Raw genomic sequence first — 18,437 nt, forward strand, 5'->3', positions numbered from 1 at the left:
TGATTTTTTGCAAAAACCAGAGTGTAATACATTGATGCTTATTAGTAAGGCATTCATCTAATTCTTGCATCTTTACTTTGGTAGGACACCATTTCAACCAACGACTGTAGAACGGCACAAGACCTTAAACTCTGTGCGGAGCATTTGTAAACGTGCAAACGCACTTCATTCAAGTGCATAATTGCTCTCATTTTGAGTATTTCACTGTCGATTTACATATGTTCTCAGGATGGGTAGAGCCCTCCCCTTGTAAACAGGCAGACACAACTCTTTCAACAAGTTGCTCATAAGTTGTTCAGTCTAGCATTCCCCTCTCAAGGCGATCAACCAGGTCCAAGCACCTCTCTTTGAGAAAAGGGGAGAGGAAAACAAGACAGACTCTGAAATGCTAAATGTGAGGGGATTTTTTCCTTGACATCCTATTCTGTATCTCAACTTGTGTATGAAAGGCAGATCAGGAAGTGTAAAAAGAGGGAACAACCAAAGAATATGGAAGAACAGAAAAAGAAAGAGAGAGAAATAACTGCACAGGAAACTCGTAAAAGTCATGCCTGGACAAAATTCATCCGTACCATTCATGCTGCCATTTCTACAGCAGCCTTCTTCAAAAAGACTAGAGGGCACATATCTAAAAAACGTAGGAAAAACCTCTAACTTCTTCATTCATGGAGCCGCACCCACCTTTCCTTCGAAAGACAGAATTAACCACCCTGTTTGTATCCAGCTATCAACCAGGTCCCAGTAAAGCCGCTTTGGGAAAAGCGTTCAGGAAGGAAAAATCACCTACCGTCCACCACACATTCCCGACTCCGTCATGAAGAACCCTTAATTTACCGCGTTCAGCGTTAATAAATCATTCCACAGGTCTCCGAATTCCTCCCCTTGATTCCTGCTGGGAGTGGAAGGGGGATACCCCATTCCTTCCTTCACGGAGACGAGAATAAGCAAACCCCAGACACATAGAATTAACCCTTCCCATTACTGCTACCATTTCTGTCATTTCTGCAGCAGCATTCTCCCAAAAGTTGGGCAACACACTCTCCTTTCGCTAGGGATGAAGAACCTGTCACATTTCCATTAATGGAGCCACATCCACGTTTCCTTTGGGAGTCCAATACCGAAAAACCATTAACCAACGGGTTTGTGTCTGGCCATCAAACAGGTCCAAGTACACGGTTTCGGAGAAAATTCCGTCAGAAAGGAAACATCTCCAACTGCAAATGCCAACCCCGAGTCTGTCACGCTGAATCGGCGGATCTCATTCTACGCAGTAAGGATTCGCCTTCACCCTTAATAACTCAGACGACTTTAGGCAGCACAAGAGTTGGAGACAAAACCTCTCAGCTGAACCTGAACCTGTGACCATCGAGAAACCAAGGAGTGCCGCTGGTAACGGCCTGCTCTGAATGGACGGAAGTTACCACAATCTTTCTTTTTTCCACAGACAAACGGACTAGCCCTCCCCATCCACACCGACCCCCGAAATCCCAGGGGAATAGGCACGGGAAAAACAAATTCGTACTGGCGAGAGACGTAAACTAAAATATGACGGTTAAAGATCTGCGCAAAGCACAATCCCCATCAGAAATTGCTTTAGCAGTCTTGCTTGAATGACTAGTACAAGGACAGCAAAGGATAAGAGGCTCTGCTGTAGAAAACGTGCTATTAAAATCCGCTCCGACCCGGAGAACAAGAGGTATCAGGGTCACTAGACCATTCTGCTGGAACGTTATTTTTTTTCAAATACTCAAATGCTGTAGGATGGCTGAAGACAAGTACGGCTGCACACCATAAACTAAAATTTTGAGTATTTCCTTCTCGGTTTATGTACGTTCTCAGGATGGGCACAGTTCTCCCTTTATAAACCGAATTACACTAAAATATTGGTACTTCTACAGAGAAAGCTAACACTGGAAAAGGAGAGATGAGGGACCTTAACCTGTGGTTTCCCTTTTTAAGAGCACACATCACATTTAATCAAGTAATTCGATAGCTTGAACGACCAGGAAGGGGGTTCGATTTTCTCAGAAATCTCGGTCTAAGAGATTGATGCTCATTAGTAAAGCCATCTAGTAAAGCCAATTCATCTAATTCTTAAGTCTTCACGTGGGTAGAACACCTTTTCAACCAAATACTGTAGGACGGCAGAGGACAAGCACGGCTGTTGACCCTACACTCTGCGCGGACCATTTGTAAATGTGCAAATGGACTCAATTCAAGTGCCTAATTGCTCTCCTTTTGAGTATTTCCTTCTGGTTTTGGATATGTCCTCAGGCTGACTAGAGAGCTCCGCTTTTAAAGAGAGAGACACAACAACTGTTGTAAACAGTGGCCAAGAGATCAAATTGCTGAGTCTAGTATTGCCCTGTCAACGCAATCAACCAGGTCCAGGATCATCTCTTTGGGAAAAGGGGAGCTGAAAAGAAGACAGCCTATGAAATGCTAAATGCGATTTTTTTTTTCTTGAGATCCCGTTCTACACTTTCGTTTCTGCCTTCAGCTGGTTATGAAAGACAGATCAGGAACGGGAAAAAAAGAGGGAACTACCACCCAGGTGGAAGAAAAAAAAAGAGAAATCACTGCACAAAGAGCTCCGAAAAATCATCTCCGGAAAACATTCATCCGTCTAACTAATGCTCACACTTCGCAGCAACCTTCCTCAAAAAGATGAGGGGGCACACGGCAAAAGAGGGGGAAAGCGCGAACATTCTGTAACTGTGAGGAGGAACAACTTGTAACTTCTCCATTCATGGAGCCACAGGCACCTTTCCTTTGGGAAACAGCATTAACCAGCGGCTTTGCATCCAACTATCAACCAGGTCCAAGTACAGCAGTTACAGAAAAAGCGACCAGAAAAGAAAAATGCCTAAACAAACGGTTCACGGCCGTTTCCGTCATGCAGAATCCTTAATTTCCCGCGTTCACTGTTACGTGAACACGTGAAGAACAAGTGCCGCCGCTTGATTCTTGCTGTGAGTGGAAGGGGGAAATCCCGTTCCTTCCCTCACGGACAATCGGATCAACGCTCCCCAGACACACAATGTGAGCCCCTCGCACTACCGCTACCAGTTATGAAGAGGCAGCAATCTGTCTCTTTTCCATACACGGAGACACATGTAGGTTGCCTTTGAGAGTCCAATATTGAAAAACCATTAACCAACGTGTTTGTGTCCATCTCTCACCCGGGTCCAAGTACACACAGTTTTGGGAAAAATATATCAGAAAGGCCACATTTCCAACTGCAAGAGTCAGTCCCGAGTCTGCCATGCAGAAGCAGCGGATCTCATTCTACACAGTACGGATTCGCCTTCAGCGTTACTAACTCATACGATTTTAGGCAACACAAGAGTTGGAGACAAAACCTCTCAGCTGAACCTCAACCCATGACTGAAGATAAACTAAAGAGTGCAGCCGCTAACGACCTGCTCTGAATGGAATAGAGTTATGCCAATCTTTCATTTCTTCACGGACACAAGGACCAGCGCTCCCCATTCACACCAGCTCCCATCCACTGCATCCAATCCCAGGGGAACAGGCACGGAGGTTCAGCAGAGATCAAGAACAACCGAGAGAGGGCTTACACACCTGCGGGGCGTCGGTGGGCGGCTCCCCCGCGCCGGCGCTGCTTCTCGGGCTCGGCTTCCCGCAGGGCTCCGCGCCGAGCAGCTCCTCCGCGGGCACGCTGGGCAGCGGCGGCGGCAGCCAAGCGCCCTCGGCCACGGCGCGTGCCGGCGCCACGCACAGGTTGTAGGAGTAGGGCAAGGTGCCCTCGCAGAAGTCGGCCGGGAAGGCGGCGCCGGGCACGGAGAAGCGCTGCGCGCCCAGGCAGCGCAGCACGGCGGGCGGCCCGGCCCGGCGCAGCCGCGCCAGCACGGCCAGCGCCACGCTCAGCAGGAAGAGGGCGGAGAGCAGCGCCAGCGCCAGCACCAGGTAGAACTGCAGCTCGGCCGCCGAGTCGGCGCCCGCCGCCCGCTCGCTCAGCTCCGGCAGCGCCTCCTGCAAGCTCTCGGCCAGCACCACGTGCAGCGTGGCCGTGGCCGACAGCGCCGGCTGCCCGTGGTCCTTCACCACGGCCACCACACGCTGCTTCGCCGCGTCCCTCTCCGACACGGCCCGCGCCGTCCGCACCTCGCCGCTGTGCAGCCCCACGCGGAACAGCGACGGCTCCGACGCCTGCACCAGCTCGTACGACAGCCACGCGTTGCGCCCCGCGTCCGCGTCCACCGCCACCACCTTGCCCACCAGGTAGCCGGCCTCGGCCGAACGCGGTACCACCTCGAACGCCGCCGGCAACGACGACGCTCCCGAACCCGACGCTCCCGCTCCCGCCGCCGCCGGCCAGAGCACGCGCGGCGCGTTGTCGTTGCGGTCCAGCACGAAGACGCGCACCGTGGCCGTGGAGCTCCGCGACGGCGCCCCGCCGTCCTGCGCCCGCACCGCCACCGCGAACTCGCGGCACTGCTCGTAGTCGAAGGAGCGCTGCGCGTACACCGCGCCGCTCCGCGCCTCCACCGACACGTAGGGCGCCGCGCCCGCGCTGCCGCCCGCCAGCCAGTAGCTCACGCGCCCGTTGGCGCCCGCGTCCGCGTCCCGCGCGCGCACGCGCACCACCGGCGCGCCCGCTGCGTTGTTCTCCGCCACGTAGGCGCTGTAGGCCGCCTCCTCGAACACCGGCGCGTTGTCGTTCACGTCCGACACCTCCAGCACCAGCGACGCGCGGCTCGACAGCGACGGGCTGCCCCGGTCCCTGGCCACCACCGTCACTCGGTGCTCGGACGCCTGCTCGCGGTCCAGCGCGCTCGCCGTCACCACCTTGTACGACCCCACCGACGACGACACCATCGACAGCGGCGCCTCGCCCGACAGCTCGCACCACACCTGACCGTTCTCCGCGGAGTCACGGTCCCGCACTTTCAACAGGGCCACCACCGTGCCTGCCGGCGCGTCCTCGGGCACAGGGCTCGACACCGACAACACCGTGATTTCGGGAGCGTTGTCGTTCTCGTCGCTGATGTCGATCTGCACCTTGCAGTGCCCGGTGAGGCCGCCGCCGTCTTTCGCCTCCAGACCGAAGCTGTATTTACTCTTCTCCTCGAAATCCAGGGGCCCCGCCGTCCTCACCTCGCCGCTGTCGCTCTCGACACTGAACAAGGCGCGGACGCCGTCCGGGACGTTGCCGAAGGAGTAGGACACCCGCCCGTTGGACCCCGCGTCCGCATCCGTGGCTCGCACCCGCACCACCAGCGACCCAGACGGCACATTCTCCCGCATTTGCGCCTCGTACACGCTCTTGCTGAACACGGGCGCGTTGTCGTTGGCGTCCGTCACGTTCACGCGAACCTGGACAGTCCCCGATTTCACGGGGTCCCCGCCATCCACCGCCGTCAGCACCAGCTCAAAGGAGCTCTGCTTCTCCCGGTCCAGCTCTCTCTCCAGCACTAATTCCGGCTGCTTGCTTCCATCCGGGCTCTCCTTCAGGGCCAGAGTAAAGGACGGGTTGGCAGTGAGTTGGTAAGTCAGTAATGAATTGCTGCCCACATCTGCGTCTCGGGCCATCTCCAGCGGAAAACGAGCCCCGGGAGTTGTCCATTCACCGATCTCGAGGTGGAGAGCAGCCTTGCTGAAGGTCGGCGCGTTGTCGTTGACGTCCTGGATGGCCACCTCGACGTGGAAAACGTTGAGCGGGTTCTGCACCAGCGCCTCGAAGCTGACGGAGCAGGACGCCGACTCGCCGCACATCTCCTCCCGGTCCAGCCTCTCGCTCACGTACAGGTTCCCGCTCTCCCCGCTCACCGTGAAGTATTGCTTCTCCGCGCTGAGCCGCAGCTTGCGTGCCGGCAGCTCCGCCGGGCTCAGCCCCAGGTCCCGCGCCAGCGGCCCCACCAGCGAGCCTCTGCCCAGCTCCTCGGGGATGGCGTACCGGATCCGCTCCGCCGCCGCCCGGCAGCACAACACCAGCAGCAAAGCTGGCAGCAGCACCGCTCGCACGACCGCTCGCCGCCGCCTCTGCGTCTGCCTCACCGCCATTCTCGCCAGAGCTTGCCGCGCTCCTCCCTCCTGCCGCTGCCGCGGCTGCGGCTCCAGGCTGCTCCTTGTCGGCCAACAGCGGCACCCGGAGGCGCCGCCACGACACCGCAGCCTTTTTAGTGATTGGTGGCTGCCCCCAGCTTTGGCGTCTCTTTTTTTTAGAATTAGGGAGCGCAGGGGCACTTGCTTGCTGGAACTCCAAAGGCTTTTAGAACTGAGATACACTGACTCACAATGAATAGTCGGTAGTAACTACTCATGGCGGAGTAATAAAAAAACCAACTCGGCTGCTCTTCATAAAATCCAGAAGGATCTATAAGAGGAAGAGATGATGGCATGGCTTTTTAGCGCTCTTTCAGGTATCTTCAGTTCTGCTTTCCTGACATGGGACGACTACCAAGAAGGAAGGATACCTGTTTCAGTAATCAATAAGCAATCAGGCACAGAATGAAGCAGAAGTTAGGGCTATTCTTTCATGATGGGCTGGCAAAGGGTTTCCATCTTCTCTGCATGTCTTCCTTTTGCTCATGGAAGTCTCTGGCGTTTGTCACACTATCAATTTATATTTTAATGAGAAGAATAATCACTCTGAGAAATGTATCATCCTAAGACCAAGCTGTATATCTCTATATTAAGAGAGCAGAACAACATTTACAGTTTTGTCATTCACAGAAGTTCCTTATTTTTTTAACCTCCGTACTTGAGGGGCAGAAAACATGAATGTGCAAAGCCACGTCAAATCTTTCATAGAACCTTAGAATGGTTTGTGTTCCTTTAGAGATGATGCAGTCCACTTCTCTGCCATGGTCAGGCACATCCTTCACTAGATCAGGCTGCTCAAAGCACCATTACACCTGTCCTTTGACCCTTTCAGTGCTGCTGCATCCACAACTTCTCCGGGCAACCTGTTCCACTGCCTCAACACTCTCATCATAAAACAGTTCTTCCTTTTTGACCATTTGAAACCTACCCTCTTGCAGTTTAAAACCATTGCCCCTTGTCTTATCACAACACACCCTGATAAAAATCTTTCTCCGTTTTTCTTTTAAGCCTCCTTTATATATTAGAAAGGAACAATAAGGTCTCTCCATAGCCTTCAGTTCTCCATGCTGAAGAACCTCAACTGCTTCTGAGCTAAATTGTCTTCTCTATAACCCTACACAACTAGTAGGTTTACTTCTGACCCTCTCTTAATTGGCAAAAACATTTCATGAGAGGATAATACACTATGAGCACACAAAGAAGGGAGGTATATTTATTTACTCACCACCATCCTGAGAAGAAAAAGGATTCTAAAGCGCATGAGTGATAATTGGTCAAAATAAAAACAAACTGTCATCTAACAGAGAATGGGTCATCAAAGTTGAATTCATTCATACAGCAAGCTACCAGTGTGGCCCTAAAGGCTCACTCTGGATTATTTAGTAGGTGGTTTCTTTTTAAGAAACAATCAGCTCTCATCAATTTTATTCTACTCTGTGGCCTGCTCATCTCCCACGAACATGGAGCCAGATGTTTAAACAACATATTAAGGGGTCAGTCTTTTCAGAAAGGACAACAGATTCTCTTTTACCTTCTGCTTCATTTCCCTCACACATAATATTCTGTCTTACATGACTTTCACAACAGGAAAACCAGGATCACAGAAAAAATGGCACAGGCCTTGGCACCAGGCATGAAATCAAGCCATTGCTCAGACAAAACCACATTAACCCACCTATTTTCCTGGTTCCAAGACAGCCTCTCACCTTCCTTGCTCTACATTCACAACCTTTAATAACTCCACAGACAGTATCCCATATTTTGGCTAAGTGTCAGCCACAGGAAAAAAAGTATTTCATTTCAGGGAAACACAAGTAAATGTTCCAAGGGGCATAAGGGATCTGCAACTCAGTTCAAGAATCGGTCTTAAGTACCAGCTCGTAGACACCATCATGCACATGGGCACTTCGGAAGCTATGTGACTCTGCAGCCATTAATGCAATGTTTACATCTGCACCTAATAACTAGCATTGTCAGGAAATGCTGTACCAGACATGGCAGGTCATTAAATGAGCAACTGCCTCACACATGCTTCAAATAACAAGCCCAAACCCAGAAATTCCTGTCAAAAATACCCTCCCATCCCCTACATTCACACTAATTTTAATATTGACAAAACGTCAGCAGTCATTTCACATTAGCAGGAAGCATGGATAACATCTGAAGATTGGTCGAGGCTGGGGAAACCTTTATACAACCAGGATAAAACTCCACATCACAGTCTTTCAAGGATATATTGATGGAAAGATGACATTTCATACAGCAGGTATTAGACACAGTGCCCACCCCTGAAGCGTGTTTGCACTTCCATGGTTACTGCTTGCAGATAAAATTCATCAGAGTGTTGTCATTCCCTTTGAGGAGTTTCTTAAAGGCAGCCTTAGTGTAAGAGGCCTTGGCAGCAGACATGAAATTATACCATAGCCCAGCCTGATAGAGAGTACAACCCCCTTTCTTCCTGTTTCAAGGACACTGTCTCACCAATGCGGCATGGACTTCTCACCACGTGCATGCAACAAGCATAGCATTTCTTCCAGTGACACATTATCAGACACACATTTTAGGACACATTACCAAACACAGAGGGGCAAACCTTTACCTCTTTGGAACAAGCAAGATAAGTGCAACAAACAAGCAACAAACAATTAAACCAGAATTCACAGGAATCCTCATGCAACAGGAAAGTAAACTGATGAACCCACAACTTAGCCAGCTGGAGTCCAAACTACTATGCGATATCCAGAAATAAGACACTTTGAGACCTATTTTCCATAGGCCAGGAAGAAACCCTGAGAACTGACAAAACACATGCCTTCCCTCCACCAGTACCTTCTCACACACAACACCCCAGAGACTCTTCTCAAACCATTCAGAGCTTGCATGGTTGTTGATCTTCCTAATTTGCAGATGGACTCCACCCAAAGAACAGTTGCACAGACAACATCTTCTTGCCATGGATAATATTTGACTTCTCAGCTTCTGTATTTAACAAGGAAGAGCATTGCTTACAGTAACCCTTTATGGAAGCATGTCTGTGAAAGCTCTTTGCAGCTGTAAACATGAAAGACACCCACAGGACAGTCAGACAAATGTAACAGATGGCATCTTCCACACATTATCTCAAAAAGAAGCCGAAATTGGGGTCATCAAAACAAGGAAGGCAAGAAGTTAACACCTGCAAAAAGGAAGGAAGCAAGTACATAATAAAGGTATTTAGTGGGAAATGAATACACACTTGTCTCCTCTGAAGTTCCCCTTATGGATTTATCATAAGTACCTCAATAAAATGTTAGTTAAAAATTGATGACAACATGCAAACACACAGGAAGCACCTCCCAGAGCTCCCAATATCTCAAACCAAACTTATATAGGGAGAAGAGATCTGCATTGTGTTAAATTACAGCTAGGCACTGAAAAGGGAAAGAGCAAACCATCCCTCTTTTATCCTTCAACAGCACATCCTAGTACCTAGTAAGTACACACTGAAAATAAGGAAAACTTCCAGTTTCCGATAATGCAATACATTCGTTCAGAAGAGCTAATACTGAAAGGTAAATCGGTGTTACGTCAGCGGACAAAATGAGAAACGACCTGGCACATGATAGCAACAAAAAGCCCTGATCTAACCAAACTCAAGACAACAGCTGCCCCACTTCTCCTGCCTCACACACCTACTCTAACGCTGAACAACGAGACCACGTTCACCTCCCCAGAGAAAGAGACACCACCACACAGCGTGTTGATAAACAAAGCTCTGCGATCCTTGTAAATAAACCTCATCCTACAGACAGGACAGAGAACACGGGTGGCAAAGAGCAGAGAAGCGGGAGAGGGAGGCGTGGCAGAGCAAGCGTGGTGGGAGGAACTCACCGGGGGAGCGGCGGGGTCGGCGCGGCGGGCGCCGTCGGCGTCCTCGGCGAGCAGCGGCGCGGGCTCGTCGGGCGGCGGGCGCGCCGGGAGGGTGTCGCAGCAGCTGCCGCCCGAGAAGCGGAGCTGGCTCTTGCGCGAGTCGGCGGTGAGCGACACCTCGTGCGAGTAGGAGTGCAGGAAGGCGCGGACGCCGTCGATGCCCACGAAGTGCGAGGCCGGGACGCCGCGCAAGGCGCCGCTGCCCGCCGCCAGCAGCTGCGAGCGGCGCCAGCGTCGCAGGCGCAGCGCCAGCAGCAGCAGCAGGAAGGCGAGGAAGAGGCAGGACACGGCCGCCACGGCCAGCACCAGCCAGCGCGTCAGGCTGACGGACGGCTCGCCCGCCGCCGCCGCCGCCGCGCTGCCCAGCTCCGACAGCAGCTCGCCCACGCTCTCGGCCAGCACCACCGTCAGCGTGGCCGTGGCCGACAGCGCCGGACGCCCGTGGTCCTTCACCACCACTACCAGGCTCTGCCGCGCCGCGTCGCGGGACAGCGGCACCCGCGCCGTGCGCACCTCGCCGCTGTGCAGCCCCACGCGGAACAGCGCCGGCTCCGTCGCCTTCGCCAGCTCGTACGACAGCCACGCGTTCTGCCCCGCGTCCGCGTCCACCGCCACCACCTTGGCCACCAGCGCCCCGGGCTCCGCCGACCGCGGCGCCAGCTCCACGCCCGCCCAGCCCGCGCCCGACGCCGGCGGCGGGTACAGCACCTGCGGCGCGTTGTCGTTCTCGTCCACGATCACCAGGCGCACCGATACGTTGCTGCTCAGCGACGGCGCGCCGCCGTCCTCCGCCCGCACCCACAGCCCCACCTCGCGCACCTCCTCGTAGTCGAAGGAGCGCAGCGCGTACAGCGCGCCCGTCTCCGCGTGCACCGACACGTACGACGACAGCGGCGCGCCCCGCACGCGCCCCTCCCACAGCCGGTACTGCACGCGCGCGTTCTGACCCCAGTCCGCGTCCGCCGCCCGCACCGTCAGCACCAGCGCGCCCGCCGCGTTGTTCTCGGCCACCCGCGCGCTGTACCGCGCCTCCGCGAACACCGGCGCGTTGTCGTTCACGTCCAGCACCCGCAGCGACAGCACCGCGCTGCTCCACAGCGGCGGCGAACCGCCGTCCGACGCCCGCACCGTCACGTTGTACTCCGACACCGCCTCACGGTCCAGCACCTCGGCAGTCACCACGCGGTAGTAGTCCTCAAAGGTCTTCTCCAGACGGAACGGGAGGCTCTCGGCGGTGCTGCACCGCACCTGGCCGTTGGGGCCCGAGTCGCGGTCCTGCACGTGCAGCAGGGCCACCACCGTCCCCGGCGGGGCGTCCTCAGAGATCGCACTCAGCGCCGACCGCACTGAGATCTTGGGCGCGTTGTCGTTGACGTCTGTCACTGTGATCGCCACTTTTGACGTGTCGAAAAGCTCTCCTCCGTCTCTTGCCTGCACCTCCAGTTCGTACGAGTCGCCTTCCTCGAAGTCCAGGCTACGCAACAGCGTGATCTCTCCCGTCTTAGGGTCCAGATGCAAAATCTTCGAGGCTTTCACAGAAGCCGTTTGAAATGAGTACTTGACGTCGCCATTCATCCCTTCGTCGGCGTCGGTGGCCGTGACGGTGAGCAGGGCGGAGCCCACGGGCACGTCCTCCGCCACACGCACCGTGTACTCCGCCTGGCTGAACGCGGGCGCGTTGTCGTTGGCGTCCAGCACTGCCACGCGGATCCGCGCCGTGCCCGTCCGCGACGGCTCGCCGCCGTCGCTCGCCCTCAGCACCAGATCGTGAAAGGCCGCCTCCTCCCGGTCCAGCGGCTTCGCCAGCACCAGCTCGGGACGCTGGTCCCCGCCGGGGCCCGCCTGCACGGACAGCGAGAAGTGCTCGTCACCGCTCAGCTCGTACCTCTGCAGGGAATTGCGTCCCACGTCCGGGTCGTGAGCCTTTGCCAGGGGAATTTGCGACCCCGGGGCTGTCATCTCGCTCATTCTCAGCTCCGTTTGTTTCTCTCGGAAGCTGGGGGCGTTGTCGTTAATGTCCCTGATTTCCACTTCGATTCCGTAAACCCGCATCTCCCCCTCCACGATCACCTCACAGCGCAGCACGCATTGCTGCACACTCTCGCACAGCTGCTCTCTGTCTATCCTCTCCGCCGTCACTAAATGTCCCGTCTTCCCGTGCAGACCGAAATACTGTGTCCTACCTTCGGAGACAACGCGGACGCCGCGGTCTTGGAGCGTCGGCAGGTCCAAGGCCAGGTCCTTGGCCACGTCGCCCACGAACGAGCCCTTCGGCATCTCCTCGGGAACCGAGTAGCGCAGCAGTCCCCACACTGCCTCCCACGCCGCCACCATGACGCACCACAGCAGGGCTCGCTGCCACGGGACCCAGAGCGTCCCCGCCGCAAACATCTCCTACGCGGCACCGCCGCCCGCCGTTCCGCCTCCCGATCCGCCTGCCGATCCGTCTCCGGGACCGTTTCGCCGCTCCCCGACGCTGCCGCGGGCCCCTCCGCTTCGCTGCACCACTGCTCCGCACCACCCGGACGCTCGCAGACAGACCGACCGCCCAGCCGGCCAGGCAGACAGCGAGGAAGCCTGGCCGCAGCGGGCGGGGTTGCCTGCACCGCTCCTGCCGCCTTCTCGCTCCTCTTCGGTCAACAGCGGCACCCGCAGCCTCCTCCCGGCACTGCAGCCACCCAGCGCTGCCCACGGAGACCGCTTCGCGTCCACCGCGGATTTCCTGCGATGCCTTTTCTGCAGACCATCTCTTCTTTCATCCTCGAGGACACCACGACCAGCAGAAAGTAATAACAAGCCCTCCGGTTTTGTGTTATTTCTACTGCACGGGAAACACGTTTTGTAACAGTGATATATTTGTTAATCTTTCTGAACATGACGTGCAAAATACTGTGACCCTTAACCCTTTCGTCCGAAATCACAGTCTCCACCACGAATTGCACAGCTTTTTTTTTTTTTTTTCTCGTCGCAATTGAATTATTTTTCCCTCACCCTTTTTGGAAATCCAAAAGCGTCATACAGTTACATTAATTCCCCAAATCCTGACCAGTAGAACAAACCAAAAGGAAGATCCTTCCTCACAAGGACAGTAAGGATTTCCGGCATTGCCTTTTCTCTAAGTCCTTCTTTTCTTTAACGATGCATGTTATTTACATCGCACAGGAAAAATGACTTGCTATTTGCGATAGATGGGAAGTAAAATATTGTTTCGTAATATGACCTGTAGATTATTACGAGTTTGATACCATTCGTCCAAATCACCGTCCCCCTCAGGAATTTTGTAGCAGGCATGCTTGAATCATTCGGTCGAGGACAGCAAAACATAACAGGCTCTTCTATACAAAACGTGATATAAACACCGACCACGCCGCGCAGAACCTGAGATATCAGGCTCATTGACACAAGCGAAAGACACTTTGACTTTTTTTTCGGAAACCAAGCGGTAACAGACTGATGCTTATTAGTAAGGCATTCATCTAATTCTTGCATCTTTACTTTGGTAGGACACCTTTTCCACCAACTACTCTACGACGGCACAGGACCCTAAACTCTGCCCGGACCATTTGTAAAGGTGCAAATGGACTTCAAGTGCCTAAGTGCTCTCATTTTGAGTCCATTTACATGTGATCTCAGGACGGGTAGAGCCCTCCCCTTGTAAACAGGCAGACACAACTCTTTGAACAAGTTGCTCATAAGTTGTTCAGTCTAGCATTCCCCTCTCAAGGCGATCAACCAGGTCCAAGCACCTCTCTTTGGAAAAAGGGGAGAGGAAGACACGACAGGGTCTGAAATGCGAAATGCGAGGGGTTTTTTTTCCTTGACATCCTATTCTGTATCTCAGCTTGTGTATGAAAGGCAGATCAGGAAGGGTAAAAAGAGGGAACAACCAAAGGGTATGGAAGAACAAAAAAAAAAAAAAAGACAGAGAGAAATAGCTGCACAGGGAGCTCGGAAAAATCATGCCTGGACAAAATTCATCCGTCCTATTCATGCTGCCATTTCTGCAGCAGCCTTCCTCCAAAGGACGAGAGGGCACATGCGAAAAAAAGGGGAGTATTCAGAAGGTAGGAAGAACCTCTAACTTCTCCGTTCATGGGGCCGCACGGACCTTTCCTTTGTAAAACAGCATTAACCAGCGGGTTTGCAACAAGCGGTCAACCCGGTCCAAGTACAGCCGCTTCAGAAAAAGCGATCAGGGAGGAAAAACCTGCAACACCAGGAGTTGCAGGAGTTTCGCTCATTCATAACACTTAATCTACCGCGTTCAGCGTTAATAAGTCATTCGACAGCTGTAGTCAAAACCTTTCATCTGAACGTGCGACCACAGAAGAATCAAGAAGAGCAGCCCTTGATTCCTGCTGTGAGTTGAAAGGGGATACCCCGTTCTTTCTTCCACGGAGAAAAGAATCAGCGCTCCCCAGACATGTAACGTTAACCCGTCCCAATACTGCTGCCATTTCTGCAGCAGCATTCCCCCGAAAGTTGGGCGACACTCTCTGCTTTCACTAGGGACGAAGAATCTGTCTCTTTTCCATTCATGGACCTACACGCACGTTTCCTTTGAGATTCCATATTGAAAAACCATTAATCAAAATGTTCCTGTCCATCTATTAACCAGATCCAAGTACATAGTTTGGGGAAATATCGATCAGAAAGGAAATATCTCCAACTGCAAGTATCAATCCCGAGTCTATCAAGCAGAACCAGCGGATCTCATTCTACACAGTAAGGATTCGCCTTCACCCTTAATACCTCAGACGATTATAAGTAGCAAGAGTTGGAGACAAAACCTCTCAGCTGTACCTCAACCCGTGACCACCTATAAACCAAGAAGTTTTGGTTGGTAACGGCCAACCAAAGCAGGTAACGGCCAAAGCTGGTAACCAACCAAAGCTGGTAATGTCCTGCTCTGAATGAAAGGGAGTTACACCGATATTTCATTTCTCCACGGACACAAGGACCAGCACTCCCCACCCACAGCATATCCCATTCACTCCATCCAATCCCAGGGGAATAGGCACGGAGGTGCAGCACAGATCAAAGAAAACAGCGAGAGCGAGAAGGCTTACACACCTGCGGGGCGTCGGCGTCGGTGGGCGGCTCTCCCGCGCCGGCGCTGCTGCTCGGGCTCGGCTTCCCGCAGGGCTCCGCGCCGAGCAGCTCCTCCGCGGGCACGCTGGGCAGCGGCGGCGGCGGCGGCCAAGCGCCCTCGGCCACGGCGCGTGCCGGCGCCACGCACAGGTTGTAGGAGTAGGGCAAGGTGCCCTCGCAGAAGTCGGCCGGGAAGGCGGCGCCGGGCACGGAGAAGCGCTGCGCGCCCAGGCAACGCAGCACGGCGGGCGGCCCGGCCCGGCGCAGCCGCGCCAGCACGGCCAGCGCCACGCTCAGCAGGAAGAGGGCGGAGAGCAGCGCCAGCGCCAGCACCAGGTAGAACTGCAGCTCGGCCGCCGAGTCGGCGCCCGCCGCCCGCTCGCTCAGCTCCGGCAGCGCCTCCTGCAAGCTCTCGGCCAGCACCACGTGCAGCGTGGCCGTGGCCGACAGCGCCGGCTGCCCGTGGTCCTTCACCACGGCCACCACACGCTGCTTCGCCGCGTCCCTCTCCGACACGGCCCGCGCCGTCCGCACCTCGCCGCTGTGCAGCCCCACGCGGAACAGCGACGGCTCCGACGCCTGCACCAGCTCGTACGACAGCCACGCGTTGCGCCCCGCGTCCGCGTCCACCGCCACCACCTTGCCCACCAGGTAGCCGGCCTCGGCCGAACGCGGCACCACCTCGAACGCCGCCGGCAACGACGACGCTCCCGACCCCGACGCTCCCGCCGCCGCCGGCCAGAGCACGCGCGGCGCGTTGTCGTTGCGGTCCAGCACGAAGACGCGCACCGTGGCCGTGGAGCTCCGCGACGGCGCCCCGCCGTCCTGCGCCCGCACCGCCACCGCGAACTCGCGGCACTGCTCGTAGTCGAAGGAGCGCTGCGCGTACACCGCGCCGCTCCGCGCCTCCACCGACACGTAGGGCGCCGCGCCCGCGCTGTCGCCCGCCAGCCAGTAGCTCACGCGCCCGTTGGCGCCCGCGTCCGCGTCCCGCGCGCGCACGCGCACCACCGGCGCGCCCGCCGCGTTGTTCTCCGACACGTAGGCGCTGTAGGCCGCCTCCTCGAACACCGGCGCGTTGTCGTTCACGTCCGACACCTCCAGCACCAGCGACGCGCGGCTCGACAGCGACGGGCTGCCCCGGTCCCTGGCCACCACCGTCACTCGGTGCTCGGACGCCTGCTCGCGGTCCAGCGCGCTCGCCGTCACCACCTTGTACGACCCCACCGACGACGACACCATCGACAGCGGCGCCTCGCCCGACAGCTCGCACCACACCTGACCGTTCTCCCCGGAGTCCGCGTCGTTCACGTTCAGTAGGGCCACGACCGTGCCGGCCGGCGCGTCCTCGGGCACCGGGCTCGACACCGACAACACCGTGATTTCGGGCGCGTTGTCGTTCACGTCCAGCACCTCCACTTCCACTTCGCAGTGCGCCACCAGACCGCCCCCGTCCCTCGCCTCCACCACTAGCGTGTACCCTCGCGTGTCCTCGAAGTCCAGCGCCTCCTGCAGCCTGATCGTCCCGCTCTCCGCCTCCACCACGAACTTCTGAAGCACCTTGGCGGGAGCTTCTTGGAAGCCGTAGGTGATGCGTGCGTTGGTGCCGGCGTCGGCGTCGGAGGCGGAGACGTTCAGCACCGTCGAGCCCGGAGGCGCATCCTCGCGCAGTCTCGCACGGTACCGTTCCTGTGCGAACACGGGTGCGTTGTCGTTGGCGTCCGTGACGTTAATGCAGAGCTGGGCGGTGCCGCTGCGGGGCGGATCGCCGCCGTCCACCGCCGTCAGCACCAGACGCAGGCTCTGCTCGCTCTCCCGGTCCAGCGAACGGCGCAGCACCAGCTCCGCGAACTTTCTGCCATCCTGCCTCTCCTTCACCTCCACCCTGAAGTACCCGTTGGCCTCCAGCTCGTAGCCCTGCAACGAGTTGCTGCCCACGTCTGCGTCCTCGGCGACGCCCAAGGCAAATCGAGCGCCGGGAGGAGTCAACTCGCTGATCTCTAGCTGGAAGTTGTCTCGCAGGAAGAGCGGCGCGTTGTCGTTGACGTCCTGGATGGCCACCTCGACGTGGAAAACGTTGAGCGGGTTCTGCACCAGCGCCTCGAAGCTGACGGAGCAAGAAGCCGACTCGCCGCACATCTCCTCCCGGTCCAGCCTCTCGCTCACGTACAGGTTCCCGCTCTCCCCGCTCACCGTGAAGTATTTCAGCTGCCTGTTAGCGGCAGACGCCACCCGCAGCTTGCGTGCCGGCAGCTCCGCCGGGCTCAGCCCCAGGTCCCGCGCCAGCGGCCCCACCAGCGAGCCTCTGCCCAGCTCCTCGGGGATGGCGTACCGGATCCGCTCCGCCGCCGCCCGGCAGCACAACACCAGCAGCAAAGCGGGCAGCAGCACCGCTCGCCCGAACACTCGCCGCCGGTTCTGCCTCACCGCCATTGTCGCCAGAGCTTGCCGCGCTCCTCCCTCCTGCCGCTGCCGCGGCTGCGGCTCCAGCGCCGCTCCGTGTCGGCCAACAGCGGCACCCGGAGGCGCCGCCACGACACCGCAGCCGGCCCATGCCCTCGCTCCCGGGGACTTAGTAGTTTGGCCGCTGTTCAGTGTCTGTCCCCAGCTTTGGGGTCTCTCTTTTGTTAGAATCAGGAAGCACAGGAAGATTTTCTTGCATCAACTCCAAAGACTTTTAAATCTGAGGTGTGCTGTCAAGTACTTTTAGGTCATTTCCTTCGGACGCAATAAATACTCTGAAATAACTATTCGTGTCAGAGCAATAAATAAAGGAACTCAGGTGCTCTTCATGAGTCTAGCCGCAACCATAATAGCAGGAAGCTATTTTATAGCTAGCAAAGTCTTTAAGAGCTTTCTAGCATTCTGTCAGTTACTTTGAACTGTTCTTTCCTTACCTGGGATGAATACCCAGTTAGGTATTATAATATAGGAAATATTCTTGTTGGAGTAAAAAATAAGTAGTGAGAAACAGAAAGAAGCAGAAGTCATTGCAGTCCTCTCATGCTGGACCTGCAAAGGTTTTCTTTCTTCCCTGAATTGCTTCCATTTGCTCATGGAATTCTCGGGTGTTTGTCCCCCTGTTGATTTTTAGTTTAGGGGGAAGAATAATCACACTGAGAAATGCATCAGTCTAAATATAATATGTATAGCTCTATGGTAAGACAGCAGAACAACATTTACAGTTTTGTTTGTGATTCACACAAGTTGCTCCTTTTGCGTCTCCATACTTGAAGGACTGACAATGGGAAAGTGCAAAGCCATGTCGAGCCTTTCATAGAACCATAAAATGGTTTGAGTCATAATGGACCTCTGAAGATCATTTAGTCCAACCCCTCTGCCATGTGCAGTGACATCCTTCATTAGAT

At 55.5% G+C, this 18,437-nt stretch overlaps 3 protein-coding genes across 3 annotated transcripts in view; all 3 read right to left on the bottom strand.

The window, feature by feature from the left end:
• The window catches only part of LOC128915987 (protocadherin gamma-C5-like), a 248,422-nt gene that overhangs the window by 194,583 nt on the left and 35,402 nt on the right, over positions 1-18,437 (bottom strand). The window lies entirely within an intron of this gene.
• LOC128916214 (protocadherin gamma-B5-like) lies at positions 3,468-17,502 on the bottom strand. Its single transcript, XM_054217575.1, has 2 exons — positions 15,052-17,502; positions 3,468-3,585 (listed from the first exon to the last, which is right to left on the bottom strand). The coding sequence occupies exons 1-2, from the start codon at positions 17,500-17,502 to the stop codon at positions 3,556-3,558; spliced, it is 2,481 nt and encodes an 826-aa protein (XP_054073550.1). The 3' UTR covers positions 3,468-3,555.
• LOC128916215 (protocadherin gamma-A5-like) lies at positions 9,733-12,499 on the bottom strand. The gene has a single exon (XM_054217576.1). It carries the CDS (start codon positions 12,367-12,369, stop codon positions 9,733-9,735), a length of 2,637 nt encoding a protein of 878 aa, XP_054073551.1. The 5' UTR covers positions 12,370-12,499.

The sequence above is a fragment of the Rissa tridactyla genome, chromosome 11, assembly GCF_028500815.1.
Source record: "Rissa tridactyla isolate bRisTri1 chromosome 11, bRisTri1.patW.cur.20221130, whole genome shotgun sequence".
Lineage (NCBI taxonomy): Eukaryota > Metazoa > Chordata > Aves > Charadriiformes > Laridae > Rissa > Rissa tridactyla.

Excerpts from the sequence above, each read along its gene's own strand:
- LOC128916215 (XM_054217576.1), bottom strand. The coding sequence starts at position 12,369 with ATGTTTGCGGCGGGGACGCTCTGGGTCCCGTGGCAGCGAGCCCTGCTG.
- LOC128916214 (XM_054217575.1), bottom strand. The coding sequence starts at position 17,502 with ATGGCGGTGAGGCAGAACCGGCGGCGAGTGTTCGGGCGAGCGGTGCTG. Across the intron at positions 3,586-15,051 it reads CCGACGCCGACGCCCCGCAG|GTGTGTAAGCCCTCTCTCGG; the intron begins GTGTGTAAGCCT and ends GACGCCCCGCAG.